Below are 17,983 nucleotides of genomic sequence, written 5' to 3'. Positions count from 1 at the left end.
AGACGCCCAGGAGGGGTGAATGAGGTGGGTCGGGGGGGTGGCAGAGGAGGCACACACTTCCCTCCCTCACACAAACCAGCTCCCATCCAACAAGGCAGGCTTTCCATCAAGACCCGAAGGGACTCGCCCCACACGGGCACGCTGAGGCACTTGCGCGTCCCGGACTCCCGGGATTCTTCAACCCCTATGTGACTGCCCTACCGGAAGGCCACCTCATTAAAGAAGCCCCTGCGGGGACCAATGGCAAGCTACGCGGGGTCTTAAACATCGCTCCACTCTCGACTAAAATAGTAGATTCCCAGGGGGCAGGGGCGGGAGGGCTTTCACAGGTGATCCCCCAAGCAACGCAGAAAGCATTAGAGACCAGGGCAAGCCCCTGGCCGAGTGGAGCGACAGGAGGGGAACGGAAAGACCCGCCGTGAACTCGCGGAGAGGGCGCGCATAAGGAAGCGAGAGAGGGGTCGCGGGGGAGAAGGCGCGCGGGGCCAGCAGAACCTGTGATCTCAAAGCCAGGGACGCAGTGAGTCTGGATCTTCGCGAGAGTCGACGGGAGGGAGGGACCGAAGGGTGGCAAGCATTTAAGGGGCACTTGAGAGGCAAAAACACATAATGGCGGAAATTCGTGTTGGGGTGTGCATTTTCAGGTCCTCAGAAGAGAGGGATGGAAAAATATCGAAGTAGGCCCCAGCGAGATTTGAACTCGCGACCCCTGGTTTACAAGACCAGTGCTCTAACCCCTGAGCTATGGAGCCAACTGCGAGTCGCTTTTCTGCGCACGAGTACTTGACACCGCTTTGGTCACCGCGCAGCCGCAGACACTGGTCACCGCGCAGCCGCAGACACCAACATGCAGGCGGGGCCCACGTCCCTCGGCCAGTGAGCGCCCCGTCCGGCTGCCGCCCCCTCAGCTGCGGCGTCAGTGTCAGTGTCGCGGGTCGAGCTGCAAATCCTGGGAGAGAGCCCAGAGGACAGAGGAAGAGAGTTGCGCCCGCTGGGGAGCGGAAGCTGTGAGAGATCTGGTGAGGGCGGGGCCACCAATGGGCTGAATACGAGGAGGGCCTGGGGTCTTCCGCCCGGCTTTGGGGTCTGGGGCGAAAACTTGTTGAGGATAGAGGTCCTATGACAGTAGGGGTCCGAGGTCGGGGCTCTGAGAGGAGGGCTAGAGAAAGGGTGTCAGTATGCCTGTCCTGAGAGGAATCCAGGTCTGGTCTGGGTGGGTGATCAGGAGGGAAAGATTGGTAGAGAAAGGTGGGAAAATCAAAAGGTCGATGTGTGAAGGACTAGAACGGGACAGGAGGTCCCTAGCCCCTACCGCAACTTAAGGCAAATTAGGAAAAGGAAATCCTTAGGGGCCCGTCTTGAATTTTGGGGGAGCTGGTTCCATCGGGGCCCCCCAAAGCGCCCACGGGACAAAGGGAAGTGATTGAGAGCCCAGGTGAGGGACAAGAGCCCTAGCCCAGAAATGGTCAGAAACTGTGGCTGTAGTTGGTGGAACTTGGTCTGATGGCCCAGCCCACCCTTTGGTCCCTGCAAGGCCAGATGACTTAGGTCACTGGGTGGCCAGGCCAGAGGAAGGCCCCTAGGTGCCCTCTTGTCTGGATGCTGAGGAGTGGTGTGAGGGTCTGGTTTCAAGGATGTGGGTTTTCACGTCTCAGCAGCTCACAAGGATCTAGGACCAATGAATGGATGGAGTCAGAAGGAACCCAAGTTAGGCCAGTCATTGCTCTCAGAGGCCCAGACATCTCAGAGATCTTATGATGGTCAAAGGATGGGAGAGGAAAATGCACACACACAGGCATACTCTCAAACCAGCCTTGTGACATCCTAAGTCACTGCACCACCCTAGTGACCAAGAGAGAACATCTGTCGTACTGTCCACGTGTAATTGTTATGTAACTGTTGTTACATCTCTTCGAATATGTATATATCTACATTGTTATTCTGCAAACTCTGATACACACAATCACATTCATAAACACAAAAGCTGAAAATATAAACACAGCCACCTCTGCAGTGCCCAGACCTGAACCTAGTCACCCTACCTTCCGTGACCTGTAATGTGTTGCAATACTTCAGCACAGTTGTTAGATGATATAAAGGGTAATTGTGCTACTCAATCCAAAAGCCATACAAGCCTGGATAACATTAAGGCTTGATGATAGCATTAGGCAATTTAATTAATAAGTGAATGTTAGAAATGGATTTTCCTTGTGGAAATCAGTGGTATTCAAATACACTGATTGGCTACAGTGTTCTCGAGCCACTCTCCATGTATGAACACCACACAGGGTTCACCCTCTGGGATGCTGCTATAGGCTGGACTCTTCAATGGTCCTGTCCCCAGCCCACAGGACACTGGATTCTGACTGCCTAGTGCTATATCTCTAGATTGCCTCTAGAAAAGTGTCATGCCTGCCCCGACAAGAACATCTCTCTTACCGTCCCTTGTATGCAAAGTGTGCTTGAAGTATCTCAGGGACAGAGAGCATGGAAACTCCAAGATGCTTGCAGATCAGACTGTTTGATGGTCACTGCCCCTGCATGCCAACACGTCTATCTATAAACAATGTGTGCGGGACAGAATTAGGTCTGAGACTGGATTTCATCTAGCTGGGTAGCTAGGTAGTGGGGGAAGGAAACCTTTGGCTTTCACCTAAATATGGGGTGGCTAATATTTTACAACTACAAATCAAAAATAGGGTGTGACCATACTGACCTATGTCTGTTTGCACCTAAACCCTATACGCATGCTCACAAACGCCCTCTCCAAAATCCACGTGGCCCCGCCCCCCGCTCCTGAGATCTGAGATCTAAACACACATGCAAACGTTCCTCACACAGATGAACACACATGCTCACCTAGTCTGGCAGAAACCTTTGCTCGTAACTGTGATCTTGCATTCAGACTGGGGGAGTTAAGAATGAGCCAAGACACCCTAGAAATGAGCTCACAGTCTGTATTTCCATCTCCCCATGCCCCTTTCCTGGAGCACACTAAGCAGGGAACAGCCTACCTCCACTCTCCCAGAAGCCCAGCCATGCAGAAGCTGGGGAACCATTAGGCAAGGGAATAACACCCTCCAGGGTACGGGCTGAGCAGGCCGTGGCACCAGGGTCTTCTGCTGCTGGCATACATTTGGGAAGCTCCAGGAAGTGTCTGTCAGGGGCATGCCTGTGCTCTGTGCATTTCCATGCTGGTGTTAGTTGCTTCTGTAAAATTATACGTGCCGCCTTGAGTTTCAAAATTCCAGAATCTTTGGTCTCCTTACCCAAGGGAGACAGTACTTTGGCACTTGCAAAGGGTTTAGGCAAACTTGAGTACACGGAGCAGTCACTGTGGCCAAGGATGTGTTGTACATACACTCTGTCATCAGGCTAAGCCACACTGGACGGCAGCTATGCCTATATGCTGTTACCCTGGGCTTTGCCCTCATGTACAAGACCCTCAAGGGTCTCCTGCCAGTTCCGGCCCAAACTCTCCACTGAGCTGGAAGTACAGTGATCCTCCCTGAGTAGACAACTTCGTCAGGCCAGCTAGATTCAGGTCTCTGAAGGCAGAGCTGGCAGCTGACAGGAAGGCAGAGCAGAAGGGATCATGATCCTGATTGGCCTGGCAGGAACCTGCCCCCCTTGCAACTGAGGATGGCAAAGGACCAGAGCTTGGTTTTGTTCCACGGAACCAGAAGCCCTGCTGAGTTGGGGCAGTGATAGGAAGCACCTCTGGTGGAGCTGGGCTCCTGTCCTCATCCACCTCCTCACAGCTCAGGCCAAATCCACACGTGGACAACAGGCAGGAGACATGCCAGGAGGGTCCAAAGCATCTCTTCCCCTGCTCAACTGACCTCAGAGCCCTTTTCCCCAACAGCCCATTCTCATGTCTTTGATGCTGTAGTCTGCAGAAGCCCCTCTAAGGCAGCCTGGGACAAGAATCTGGAGAGCATACCCAGAGTGACCAGGAGGCCCCATCCGAGGGCAACATGCTTTCCCATGACCGACTGACCCCCTCAGGGAGGCCGGGCAATGCCCCTCAAGGCCAGATTCGCAAGTAGGTACCAGTGGAGCAGACAGAGAAAAGGGGGAACACGCGCTCTTGGAAGTTGACACGGAAGGTGTAGATGTGGTGCATGTCCTCCGCAGCATAGAAGGACACGGCCCCCACCTCCAGGTCCAGGGCGACCCGCACGCGGGACAGGTGCCCACAGCTGAGGGGCGTTCTTTCAGGGCTGGTCACCGCCCAGTACTGCCCGCTGTTGAGCTGCAGCGCCCAGACGCCCTCTTCGGGGGTGAAGGGCGTGAGGCCCTTGCGGCGCACGCTCTCACGTGCCACGCCGAAGGCCCAGCCGTCCTTGGAGCCCACTTCCACCTCCCAGTGGTGCCTCCCGGAGGAGAAACCGCAGGATGCCAGAACTCGCATGTTGGTGTCGAAGCGGCGCGGGTGGCTGGGCAGGTCCTGGGCCCGCTGTCCAAGGCGCACGCTCTTAAGATCCAGAGAGAGGATGAGGCGGGGGTTGGCCGTGTCGGGGTCCAAGGTCAGCTCCACTGCGGGGTATGGGGAGGGGGGAAGACAGGGAGAGAAGTCCCATGCAGTGTCCTTGCACAGCTCCCATCGCCCCACTCCCACCGCCCCCTCATTAAGTAGGTGTTGAAATCACAGAAAGGCAATTTATGGACCTGATTTGGATCTCAATTCAAACAGATTGACAAATCCAATTTAAAAGACCGTGGGGTGGCCTTCCCTACTGGCGCAGTGGTTAAGACTCTGCCTACCACTGCAGGCTACACAGGTTCGAGCCCTGGGTCCGGAAGATCCCACAGGTGGAGCAAGTAAACCCCTGCGCCACAACGACTGAGCCTGCGCTCTAGAGCCCGCAAGCCACAATTTCTGAAGCCCGCGAAGCCACCACAATGAGAAGCCCGTGCACCGCATCGGGTAGACCCCGCGCACACAACTAGAGAAAAGCCCGCGTGCAGCAATGAAGACCCAAGGCAGCGCAAAAGAGAAAAAAAAGAAAATTGGGGCTGTACAGCAGAGATTGGCAAAACATTGTAAATGAATTATACTTCAATTGAAAAAATAAAATTAAGAAAAAAGACAAGTGGGGGATTTCGGACACTAGATACTGGAAAGAATCATTAATATGATGTTGGTTTTGTGTTTGCTTTTTTAATGGTTTTATGTTTTTTTTAAAGTCTATCTCTTTAGAGACAACATACTGAGATATTTACGGAAATGAGAGCTATCTGTGGTTTGCTGCGAAATAATCCAGTGGGAAGAAGTGGGTAGGGGTGTTTATGAAAAATACTAGCCACGAGTCAATAATTGATGAAGGTGTATGATGAGTACATAATACTCGTCATGCTCTTCTCCCTACTTTAGTGTATGTTTGAAATTTTCCATAATAAAAAGTTAAAATATGCACACTTGCTGCAAGTGCTACTATGTTCCAGGTCTGTTCTAGGCCCTGAGAATCCCACAGTGGAGTATCCCTGCCCTCCTGAAGCTTCCTTTCTGTGAGGAGGAGAAGGAGAGACAATACATGATAGAGGGATCAGGAGAGCAGGCTGTAATTTCAACTAGAGGGGCCAGGGAAGGCCTTACTGAAAAGGTGCATTTGAGCACAGACATCAAGGAGATAGGAAGTCAGATATGCAGCTGTCTGGGGGAAGGGTGTTCCAGGCCCTGGCACAGCCGGTGCAGTGCAAAGGCCCTTAAGCAGCTGTGTGCTTGGTGCCTTCCAGGAGCAGCAAGGACTGTGTGTGGCTGCACGGAGTGAACCAGGGGAAGAGTGTGCAGTGAGGCTCCAGACCCCGTAGGACCTTCAAGAGCACTGCAGGAACTCCAGCCCTTACTGAGTGAGAGAGGCAGGGTTCTGAGCAGAGGAGGACATAGTCTGACTCGGTTGGTTTAGATTCTTCCCGAGTAAGATCTGATTTAGCTCAGTCACATCAGCATCAGGAATATGTGTCCTCCCCTCCCCACTTCCCTTCCCCTTGGGGTTAGATCCCACTCACCCCAGAGCCCTGCAGGAGTGATCACCACCTCCCTTCCAGTCTTCAGTCTCCCCCTGCTTCCCCCGACCCCTGCACACAATCCCTGTCCCCAGGAGAGGTCTCCAGCTCTCTGGGAGCGGGAACAGGGAAGAGAGGCTTGTCCAGGTGACCGACAAGCACTCCCTGATCTGAGTATCTCAAGGTGCAGGGCACTCCTGCTCTGGAACAACTTATAGGCCTATGGGCCCCACGGTGGCCTGAAGGAATCAGACTTGTGAGGATGAGGAAGAAAGGGCAGTTGATGGCAAAGTTGCTGAGGTGGACAGGCAGAAGGAACCAACCATGCACAGAGCCCCGAGAGACAGTCACTGGATCTCTGCATGGCCAAATGACGGGCACTCACTGTTAAAACAGCCATCATACCTTTCTCCTCTTTCTCCAGTTCTCCCCGAAGATCCTCTGAAGAGGAGAAACAAAGCAGGTTGTGTGTGAATGACATGGGAAATTTCTATTTGGCAACAACGGTGACACCACCTCTTGACACTGACAGCCCCACTGTAAATGTTAAATATCTGGGGGTTCACTCACTCCCCAGATACCCTAGAGTTGATGGGCAAGTGCTGGGCCGATCATGGGGGTGGGGAGGGGGCTGTATTCTAGCTCTACCTCTCCCACTTCCCCCTCTTTTGTCTGGAGCCATTCTGAGCTGAGCTCTCCCTCTTCATCCTTCTTTCTGCCCCCAGTGCCCCTCTACTCCATCTGTCCCCAGGGGAAGCTTCATGCCCTGGGGTAGGGGCGGGGGTTCTAAATAAATTAGCCACCACCGCCTCCCCGCACCAGTCTGGCCTTGACACACCCTAGTTCCTGTTTTATCATACAGCTTTTGGAAAGGCACATCTTCAGGACCCCAAACCACCAGAAACACACCATCACCACCAGGACTGCAGGGCCCAGCCCCACACACAAGTCCCTACCTCTGAACTTCTTGAGCAGCCCCTTTAAGACAAAGGTCTTGAGAGAAACATTCCAGACTTTATTCTTCATCTCAGAAGAGACTGTGGTTGGCTTGGGGGCAGGCACATTGCTGCACCTGCAGGACAAGGACCCTGAGGAAGGCCCACTAACACTGTCCCACTCCCACTGGGCTTGACACTTAGGATGGTGAGGTCCTCTGGGTGGGGAGAGGTGAAAAGGAGAGCCTGACCCTGTGCTGAATACCCATGGCCAGGCAGCAGATGTTTGTCTCAGAAGGTACCCAGGTAAGGCACTGGGGGCATCGGGAGGTGAGAGGTCAGGGGTGGGGAATGAAGACAGGAAGCTAAGTGGAAAAGAAGAGCCAGCTTAGAGAGGCCCAAGGTATCGTTAGGTCCACTCACCTGCTTAGTGTGTTTTTGAATTCCTGGAAAGAACAATGAGAGAAAACCAAATCAGCATTCAGCTTTGAGAAAATAAAACTGGCCCCTTCCCTCCTTCCAGGGGAAGAAGCAGGTGTATAACCCCCTACCTCCTGCATGGGCCCCAGGTGGCAAGAGCTTCCCGATGCTCCCATTTATTACAGAATCATCACTGGAGCCAAGGGCTAGGACCCAATGCTGCCTCTGCTTTCAACATCGCCCAAGACGAGTGACAGCTCTTACGCAACACCTGGACATCACTCAGATTAGTGTCTTTTAAATGACCTGTTTTGCTTTGTTTTGTTTTGGCCTCATGGCTTTGTGGTATCTTAGTTACCTGACCATGGATTGAACCCAGGCCCCCGGCAGTGGAAGTACAGAGTCCAGGGAATTCACTTAAATGACCATTCTTGATCCATTTGTGACTTGTGAAGTTTATTTCGTGGATTGTGACTATTTATTTTAGAAGGAAATAAGACAGAATAAAAAAACATCAAAGTGCATCACATGTAGTATGGGTAAGTGTCATTTTCTGAGACTTTTGTCACAACGTATATAATAGAATACATTGTAAGAGATGTTATTGTGGATCATGGTCAAGAAAGTTTTTATCACATCCCTGTAGACCTCTAACCCCAGGAAAATCAGCGCTCCTCTCTCTAGTCCACTTTGGCTCCAGATGTGTGATTCTACTAAACTCATAGGATCTGATTCTGTTCTCGCCGCCATTCTTGTTTCCTCATTTGAAAAGTGGGAGGGATAAATTCATGCCTCCTGCCTTAGGATAAAGGACTCGTACCCTGGCCAAGCCAGGCTCACCTGGAGAAAGTCAAGATCAGGCTTGCCAGTTGTCTCCTGGATCTCGCTGCTGAGCTTGGAGAGCTGGGCAATCTCACCCCCAAGCCGGGCCAGGTTCTCATTCTGCTTCTGTGTCACCTCCCGGGACAGCTCCTCCAGGCGGCCCAGGAGCCGACCCTCCTGTTCCACCAGGAAGGCCCGCAGAGCCTGGAACTCCGCCCCAACCTTCTCTCGCTCGGCTGCCATCTGCTTCTGTCCCAGAAGAGGTGAAGTTGAAGAGGGCAAAGGGATGTGGGCATCTGAGACACAGCATTTGGATAGAAGCCTCTGAGCCATCCCACAGGGCAGGGGTGCATCCCCCTCACTGCTCAGGGGTCAGAGACTCACGCGTGCATGCCCACCGTGCACACGCTCTAGTTTAAATGTCCCAATTCCGAGCACGCAGCAGCCTCAACACGTGCCTTCCCTTTCCCTGTCACAGTTGCGCCCATGTGTCTCTTTAGACCTGGGTTCTCCCACCAACCTAGGCTCTCCCACCAACCTAGGGAAACTTCAGACTCACCCCAGAATCCCCCAGGGCTGCAGTCTCCTTATTTGAAAAGTGGGAGGGATAAAATAGTGCCTCCTGCCGTCACTGTAAGGATTAAACTGAGGTCCCCAAACACATTTATTTTGTGTTCAAAGCAAGACAACAGGCCCCAAATGGAGTCGCTTATGTTAAGCCCCACATCACCAAACCGAGACCCAATGACAGTTTCAGCTCTCCCACAAATGTTATCTTAAACCAGCCTATAAGGAACGGCCTGATCAGTATTTGTTCAGTAATCTGCCTGATAAACCCCTGCCATCCCCTACAGGGAAAGCAACTTGGCAATAGCCAACCCACTTTTGTGTGTGTGTGACCAAATTTATGATCTTTATTCTGCTGAAATTAGAGCATCCAAACACGTGATGGTTTCAAGTTATTGTAGAGTTGGAAAACATCTTTGATAGCACACACTGAGATCTCAAACATAATGCCGTATAACTCTTCTCACTTCGGTTTAGTTCAACATTTTCAGCGATGATTTAATATATGATTTATAAGGCAACTTTAAGGTGTGGCTTTGTGGAAGTAGGGGGGTGGAGTGGGGGCTGCTGATGGAAACTCATTTTAAGACATAGAAACTTAAAGTAAATCATTGATGTCACTGGCTATCAGACAAGCAGGCCAACAAAGTACCCTAATTCGTTGTTAGGCTGCAAGGGTGACGCAAGTATCTAATGGAGAGATGATGGCAGGTCTCACATTTAAAGAAGCACATTCACAGCATTAAAAACATGTACTGGGCTTCCCTGGTGGCGCAGTGGTTGAGTCCGCCTGCCGATGCAGGGGACACGGGTTCGTGCCCCGGTTCAGGAAGATCCCACATGCCGCAGAGCGGCTGGGCCCGTGAGCCATGGCCGCTGAGCCTGCGCGTCCGGAGCCTGTGCTCCGCAACGGGAGAGGCCACAACAGTGAGAGGCCCGCGTACCGCCAAAAAACAAACAAACAAACAAACAAACAAAAAAAAACATGTACTAACAGGATATCAAAACTGCAAGATTGGAAATAAATTTAAAATACTTCTACCTTCACAGCACTTCTTATGTTTAAATTCCCTCTCTAATCAGACACCCAAACTACTTTGGGATCATAAATCATATTGATGAATCAGTCTAGAAGTCCTTGGTAGTGCTGGCTTGGGCTCTGCAGGCAGAAAAGACAACTCTTACTCAGAAATGTGTCAGTTCCAGCCAAGATAAAATGCTGTCCCTTCCAGGGTGGAAGAGGTCCAGTGCAATCCATCTGCTACCAAGTAACTGGTTTCCTTCAAGGGTGATGTTATATGAGGCCTCTGCAGTGGTTCTGCTGCTGCCAGGCTGAACATTGGGCAGCAGCAGCAGCTGCTAGATCATTCTTGGTGAGTGGGAGCCCGTGCTGTTGGGCCAATGAAAAGCCTTCTTAACCGTCAAAACAACTCTTCTACTCATGAGCCTCTGTGGCCAACCCACTTTTTTGCCTAGTACAACTTCCTTGTTCCTGCTTCCTCTGCCTGTAAAGTCTCTCGCCTTGTATAGCTCTTCAGAACTTCTTTCTTTCTGCAAGATGGGATGTTGGCTGATTTATGAACCACTGAATAAAGCCAATAAAGCCAATAAAGCCAATAAGATCTTTAAGTTTTACTCATTTGAATTTTGTACTTTAACATTTGTCACCCCTCCAACTTTCACTCTTCACTTTACTTCATTTTAAAGGGCACCTTTTCTGTTTAGCAATCGTAAAAGCAACACAAGTTCATAATATAAAACCTGGAAATGCAGGAAAGTAGAAAGAAGGAAGGAAAATCAATGCCAGTGATCAGAGGTAACAGCACACCCACAACGACCTAAGTAAGAGTCTGCTGTGTGCAAGCTTTCTATCCTATTCTTTCCATGACCACTGTCCACAGGATTTTCACCCCTGTGATTTCAGACACAGACTCTCGCTCCTGACCCTCTTGAGTCTTTACGTGAACACCTGGGAGGGACTCTGCATGATATAACAAGCGAGGCCTCTCGTGGCCAGTGAGAAGGATTCCATCCCTCCAGGACAAGCGCAAATGTCAAAGTTCCTCTTCCCTGAAAACTCTAGCGGGGGAGGGGGTGGCTGGAAGAGGAGACTATAAGTGGGTTCTGAAGTTAGGAGACCTGGGTTCAGTTCGCTGCTCCCCAGTCTTCAGGATTTGGGCAAGCAAGCAGCAACAGCAAAGGGAACTTTACAGGCGTTAACTCCCTCAGTGCTGACAACCACCCAGTGACGTGGGTACACTCTCATCCTGATTTACAAATGAGAAGACCAAGACAGAGAGGTGCATTACCAGGAAGTGGGAAGTCAGGATTCTAATCCAGGGAGTCTGACCCCAGAGTCCAAGCTTCTTGCAATTATAGCATACGGTCTCCCAAGGAAGTAACACAAGTGGGACAATATTTACCAAAGCACTCTAAATCGGGGTTTCCAACCTCGGCGCTATTGACATTTGGGGCAAGATAATTATTTGTGGTGGAGGGCTGTCCTATGCATTGCAGGATGTTTAAGCAGTACCCTGGCCTCTACCGGTAAACACCAGTAGCACCCCTGCCCCAGTGCTGACAACCAAAAATATCTCCAGACATTGCCAAATGTCCCCTGGGGCCCAAAATTGCCACCAGTTGAGAACTACTCCTCTAAATGGTAAGAGCATTTTCAAATAAAAATATTCCTTCTCCTTGTTCTCATAGCAGCAATGGTTGTCTCATTAAGCAGGTATTTTGTAATCATAAAGGATGTGTGGGCCACAGGGGGGTTGGCTGGGTAGGGGTAGGACAGAGTAGAAAGTGCTAAGCAATGTCATGGGGTGTGGGGTCAGAGACCATGAAGCTGCCCAAGCTGGAGAAGGCCCTCTGGATCATGGATGTACAGCAATGGCCGAAGAGCCACATGCTTACTCTTTTTTTTTTTTTGCGTTACGCGGGCCTCTCACTGTTGTGGCCTCTCCCGTTGTGGAGCTCAGGCTCCGGACGCGCAGGCTCAGCGACCATGGCTCACGGGCCCAGCCGCTCCGCGGCATGTGGGATGTGGGATGTGGGATCCTCCCGGACCGGGGCACGAACCCGTGTCCCCTGCATCAGCAGGTGGACTCTCAACCACTGCGCCACCAGGGAAGCCCCACATGCTTACTCTTTTTTTCCAGCAGAGCAGGGTGGAGATCTGGAGAGGTGAGGGGTGAGCCCTTCCTTGTGGAGGGAAGTGAATGTTCAGAAGAGAATGCCTGAGATGTGCATGGGATGCAGGTGTACCAGATGCAGTTCAGGGTCAGGAAAGGACCCTGGGGCACCTGTACACAGGGTCCTCCCCTTCACCCCACACCTCCTTCCCTTAAGGGGGGGTGCAGCTCTCAGGTTGCTCTCCCTCCATTTTCCAACTCTAGGACTTAAGAGCCCTGCCCTAACAGGGCTTAGTGGATCCTTTCATTCTCTTAACCCCTAGTTTTTGAGCTAGGAACTGAATTTTCGAGATAGAAAGTGACAGTGACCCACATTTGCCCACCTTAACCAAAATGAACCCCATTTCACTTTCCTGTTCCACTTCAAGGAAGACAAAATACCACCCCAAGCGCTGGGCAGTGGGGTGCTAGCACAATCGGCTGCTGAAAACCCAAGTCCCGGAACCTCCTGCCCTCTGCTGGGTGGGGAGCAGCTCTGCCATCCCCTCCCCCATCCCCCCAACCCCGCTCCCCTAGCCTCGATTTCAAAATCGAAAAAACTCTAAAAATTAAAGTTTTTTTCATAACTCCTTTGGTGGTAAAGTACGCCATAGACTGACAGAAGGCTCCCACTTAGTACGAATATTCATATGTTTCTCTATAGAAATATTCATGTGTTCCATTACAAGATGCTCCACAGACCCTAACTGGGGTGTTATGTAATATTAGGGGGACTATACATCCTGATTCACCTGGACAGTTCCACTTCAAGCCAGCTGTTCTAAAATAATTATTTTAGCCCTCCCTTTCACTCTCAAAAGCTCTGGTTATTTAATAAATTACACGGTCACCCTATATAATATGCACCTCATTGTATTTCTAAACTCCACCTCGGCTCTTCCCCAGGCACACACTCCAAAGCCACACACACCTAGCCAGAGTGGTGGGTGGCCCTCTGCTGTCACCCAGGGGAGCCACCCTGGGGGTTGCCATGCTCACCAGGAGCTCCTTGCTCTCCTTCTCTTCGGTGGAACGAAATGCCTCATAGTCCTCCAGATCCTTCTTCAAGACCTGCAGCCTGGACTCCAGGAGCTCCTGCGGAAGAGTGAGAAGGAGGACACTGTGGGGAGAGGATTCTGGCAACTCCCACTTGTGCCTTCCTGAAGCCACCCAGGAGAAAGGGAAGGCCCTGTTCATTGAGGAAGAGGCGGCAGGGTTGAAGCCACCTCTGGACGTCGGGATGGCTACAGCCTGCACAGGCTGCACGTAAGGGTACAGGACAGCTGCTGGGTGACTCCAAAGGCCTCAGGGTCTCCCGTCCTCAAGACCATCTGTGCACCATCCAGGCTGACATGAAGCCCGCCAGCAGCCCAACCTGCCTAGTCCTCTCTTCTGCTCTCCTCACCACCATCAGAAAGCCCTCTGGGTGGGAGAGCTGGAGCAGGGTAAGAGCAAAGAAAGACCGGGAACTGTGCCAAAGGCGTCCGCGCACACCCTAGCAAGTTGGCAGGAATGGGAGGTGCCAGAATCCCAGATGGCTCTTGGCTCTCTACTCAGCCCTGGAGCCACCCACCCCCTTACCCCGACCTCCTGGGAAGGTCGTCCCGCTCGGCCACAGAAGGTGAGAACACCGAACAGAGCTATGTCCAGGGAAAGGGCTGAGAGTGGGGGTAGCGAATGTGTGGGTGTGACGGAGAAACCGCTCAAAGCCAGGTACCGACAGAAAGAAAATCTCCAAATCTGTGGGGCATCACGCAGGCGGCCCAGTAGGGGCCCAAAGGGAAACGCGAGGGGTTTGGGAAGGTGGTATTGGTGGTGTCGGGGGTGACAGAGGGAGAGCCGCGCTCAGTCCCGAAGCCAATGCTGCGCAGCATGGGACAAGGGAAAAGAAGCAGGGGCTCACCTGGGCCTTCCTGCCTGCGCGGGAACGCAGAACGGGGACTGGGGGTCCCGGGGACGCGTAGGGGTGGGGACGGCGCTCACCTTGGCCTCCTGCACCGCCTCGTCCAGGGGTAACACGGCGTGAGCGCGGTGCTCGCGGGCGCGGTCGCACACCACGCAAATGGCACGTCCATCGTCCTGACAGTAGAGCTTGAGCGGTTCGCGGTGCTGCGCGCACCCGGCCGCCCCCGCCTCCGGAGGCCCGCGTTCCCCCTGCGCGCCCGCTGGCAGGCTGAAGCGCCGCAGCAGCGTGGCCACCGCGGCCAGCTGCCGGTTGGGCCGCAGCTGGCCCGGGCGCGCGGGCTCGCGGCACTGCGGGCAGGGCAGCGAGCAGGAAAACTTGTGGGACGCGGCGGTGGCCCCGGCGCCCGAGCGCTCCCAGCAGCGCGCGATACAGGCGCGGCAGAAGCTGTGGCCGCAGTCGACGGACACCGGCTCCCGGAAGAGCTCCAGGCAGATGGAGCAGGTCACCTCGCCCTGCAGCTCTACCGCCAGCGCCAGCGCCTCGGCCCCAGCGCCCGGGCCAGTCCGCGGCCCCACCGCCGCCATGCGCACCCTCAGCTCACCCAAGTCGGGCGGCGCGGGAGAGGATATCTACCCTACGGTACGCCGCTCCCAGCGTAGCGGCCGGGGCGGGCCTCCGAGCGCCCACGGGAAGAAGAAGGGCGGGGCTGACGCCTGCTGGCAGAGACTTGAGCTGAGGGTGCGCCAGGATGGGAAACGTGAGGGGAGGGTGCGCTTTGATAGCTGACCGGGCAGCACAGGGCGAGGGGATCTCAGCGCAGGCCAGTGCTCTGCGCTCCAGTTCTGGGCCGCTCAATATCCCGCCTTGGCCCGCGGCCTCCTGGGTCCCGAGGCGCCCTCTCTCCGTCTCTCCCTTCTCTCAGCCCTAACGCGAGCCTGTCTAGGCCGCCCCAGCCTGACCCAGTCAGCCTTGGGAAACGGGCCGGGACAGGTGGAAGCACACGCCCATCTGGGCGCCACTCCCAGTTGCCGCCCGAGGCCCAGCCAGCACAGCCCGAGGGCCTGGCGCCGGACCAGTGTCAGGTTCCCGGAGCTCAGGTTTGTCCGGCCCTGTGCTGAGCTAAATTTAGAGTCTGGAACCTGACTCTTGTCCCCGACCCCCAAGCGTGGCCTTGTATCCACTTTTGTAGCTACCTCTCCCGCGATTGTGTCCCCCCGCCTCCCCGTTTATTCTTTATTTTTGTTTTGTTTTTTTAAGCAAGTAATACAGTTACAGTCAATTCCCCCACTTTATTCGGTGTTATACCCCTCCAAAACCCAATCCTTTGTTTCTCTAGCTCGTTTCTACAGTCCCCCTACCCACCGCCCAGAACTGCCATTGTATTTGCTCACACCCTCTCTCACCTCACTCCCTCTGGAGGGCACTTGGGGCAGATTTTCTTCCCCAACCTCCTCAGAAACTGCTCCTGTCAAGGTCACCAGTGACCACAGCGATCCTAACCCAAAGGTGAAAGCAGGCCCCTTCTCAGGCCTTACCTCCCCTCTCCTCTGATGCTTCCCCCTTCCGGACACCCTTTCTCAGCGCCTTCTGGGATGCTGTACTCCCTGACTCTCCTCCCACCTCCATGGCCTCCTACCCACTTCTTGGCCACCGCGGTGGTTTCCTCCTCCTCTCCCTGCCCTTGCTCAACCCTTGGACTTCTGTCTATACTCACTTCCTTGTGATCTCTTCCACTTTCTTGCTTAAAAGACCTTCTCCCTGCTCCACAGTACAAAGCCCCAGCCCAGCTCTTCCTAGGATGCCTGGCTCCCACATCCAACTCACTGGGCAGCATCTCCACATGCAGCATTCTAAGGGGGAGGCACACACTCACCGTTTCCACAATGCACTTCTGCTCTGCCCCTCCACCTGCTCCGCCCACAGCCTTCCCCACCCCATCCCAGTTAACAACTCTACCCCTCCAGGTGCTCAGGCCCAAAGGGGTGAGTCCTCTGACAGACAAGGGAAATGAGAAGGCCCCACTCACAGTCCTCAGCATCTCCTCACTCTCTCACCCCCTCCACCGCATCATCTCCTATAATTTGATGATCACAACAGTTTTCTCCCCTTCTGCCCCACTCCTGCCCTGTCTTCTCCAACCAGCTGTGAGAACAATCCTGTTAAAATGTTAAATCAGATAGGGGCTCTCCTTTGCTGAAATCCTCTTGTGGCTCCCATCTCTCTCAGAGTAAAAGTCAAAGTCTTCACAATCGTCTAAAGGCCTTACCCATTCTTCCTCTCTATCCCCTGCACACAACCTCTCCACCCTCATCTCCTATCACTCTCCCCTGCCACATGGACCTCCTTACTATTCCTGCAATAACAAGTCAGAAAGATCCTACTTCAGGGCCTTTAAACTGGCTGTTAACCTTTACTTGGACCTCTCTTTCCTCAGATACCTGCATGGCTCAGGTCCCATCTCCTTCAAGCCTTTTTTCAAAAGTCACCTTCTCAAAATCACACATTACTATATTCTCTCCCTCAACGCCGGCTCTGTTTTCTCTCTAGCACTCTACCTCCTCTGGAATAGGAGCTGATAGATGTAATGGACTATGTCAGTTTTGTTCACAGTTGAACCTCCAGTTTTCTAGAGCAGTTCTTGGTACACAGTAGAGCTCGGTAAACTTTTCTTGGATTGAATTGATTTAAATGTGGCTCAAAATTCAGATATACAGAGCGGTTAACAGTGAAAAATCTGCCTATCACCTACGTCCCAGTTCCCTTACAATCCCAAGCAATCAACTTTGCAATTCTGAATTACTTTATACAAATATTACATATTTTGCTACACTCCCCCCTCTTTTTGTTTAACAAAAGTAACATCCTGCACCCAGTCTTAACTTTCCTTTTTTCGGCTCACAGTTCATTTTGGGTATCGTGCCGGATGACTTTCCCTTCTTTTTCCCCGCTGCCTCCAAGGGTTTATCCCAGTCCTGTGCTCCCCCCGGGCGACCCTCGGTAGTGGTCCGCTCGCCTAGAATCAGTAGAGGACCCTGGAACAGCTCCCGGCGCTGGCCGCTGAGCTTTGCTGCGTTTGGGTTGTCGCGACTGGCGATGCTATTCATTCACCCTTGCCTTTCGCCAATAAAGGACTAAGGGAACATGGAAAATGCGCTATCCGAGAGTGGGGATGTAGCTCAGTGGTAGAGCGCATGCTTTGCATGTATGAGGCCCCGGGTTCGATCCCCGGCATCTCCAGCGCAGGTATGCGTGACCGTTTTGCTTCCTCTCCTTCCAAGTTTCGAAACGCAGAACACTAGGAAAATTCCTAAAGAGTGGAGTTTGCGCAGGTTGGAGGAGCCGGCGGCCCTCACCCACTACAAGCCCAACCCCGCGGCTCTACCTTTAAACTTCGGACTGAGAAATCACAGGGTGAGCTCATCGATGGCGTCAGCGTGAGCAGTTTTTCCCTGCGCTGAGCCGTACGTTTTCCAGGGATGGAAAAGGGCAAGGTCCCTGGCGGAAAAGGGCAAGAAGAAAACGGACGAAAGTGGGAGGGACGGTCAGTCAAGCACGATCGGTAGATTTTGAGTTTCCTGGGCTGCTAAGAATCTTGTCTTTAGTGGCCAGATCTTGTCCCAACTAACTTCAAACCTGGAGCTAGATACAGCCCGAATCCTACCTTGAAGTAAGAATTATTGAAAAAAGTGACGCACACGCCCGGCTAGCTCAGTCGGTAGAGCATGAGACTCTTAATCTCAGGGTCGTGGGTTCGAGCCCCACGTTGGGCGAATTGTGTGTTTTGGTCACACGAAGCACTTCCTTGCCTGACCCGCTTTCGGAAGAAATAAAGAAATCCTGTACGGGAAATTCCCTGTGTGTGATATTCACTAGGCCGTTTTGTTGTCACTCTCCGGTTCACTGATTAATCTATCCTTTACTTACTAACAAAGTGGGTTTTTAAAAATTTTGGGGGGTTAAAAAAAATTTTTTTTTAATTTTTTTTAAGACATGCATAATAAAATGTACCACTTTCACCATTTAAAAAAATTGAAGTATAGTTGATATACAATGTTGTGTTAGCTTCTGGTGTACAGCAAAGATAATATATATAGATTGTTTTTCAGATTCTTTTCCATTATGGTTTATTACAAGATATTGAATATAGTTCC

General features: G+C 52.6%; 1 protein-coding gene across 1 annotated transcript; it reads right to left on the bottom strand.

Moving 5' to 3' along the window:
• Nucleotides 1-2,943: 2,943 nt before the first annotated feature.
• TRIM7 (tripartite motif containing 7) lies at nucleotides 2,944-14,494 on the bottom strand. The gene is made up of 7 exons (XM_082650777.1): nucleotides 13,910-14,494; nucleotides 12,926-13,021; nucleotides 8,205-8,435; nucleotides 7,368-7,390; nucleotides 6,966-7,081; nucleotides 6,415-6,450; nucleotides 2,944-4,539 (listed from the first exon to the last, which is right to left on the bottom strand). The coding sequence occupies exons 1-7, from the start codon at nucleotides 14,414-14,416 to the stop codon at nucleotides 4,028-4,030; spliced, it is 1,521 nt and encodes a 506-aa protein (XP_082506903.1). The 5' UTR covers nucleotides 14,417-14,494; the 3' UTR covers nucleotides 2,944-4,027.
• Nucleotides 14,495-17,983: the final 3,489 nt, after the last annotated feature.

Source organism: Grampus griseus (assembly GCF_964374135.1).
Source record: "Grampus griseus genome assembly, chromosome: 3".
NCBI classification, from domain to species: domain Eukaryota; kingdom Metazoa; phylum Chordata; class Mammalia; order Artiodactyla; family Delphinidae; genus Grampus; species Grampus griseus.
This window is presented reverse-complemented; position numbering and strand designations above follow the sequence as displayed.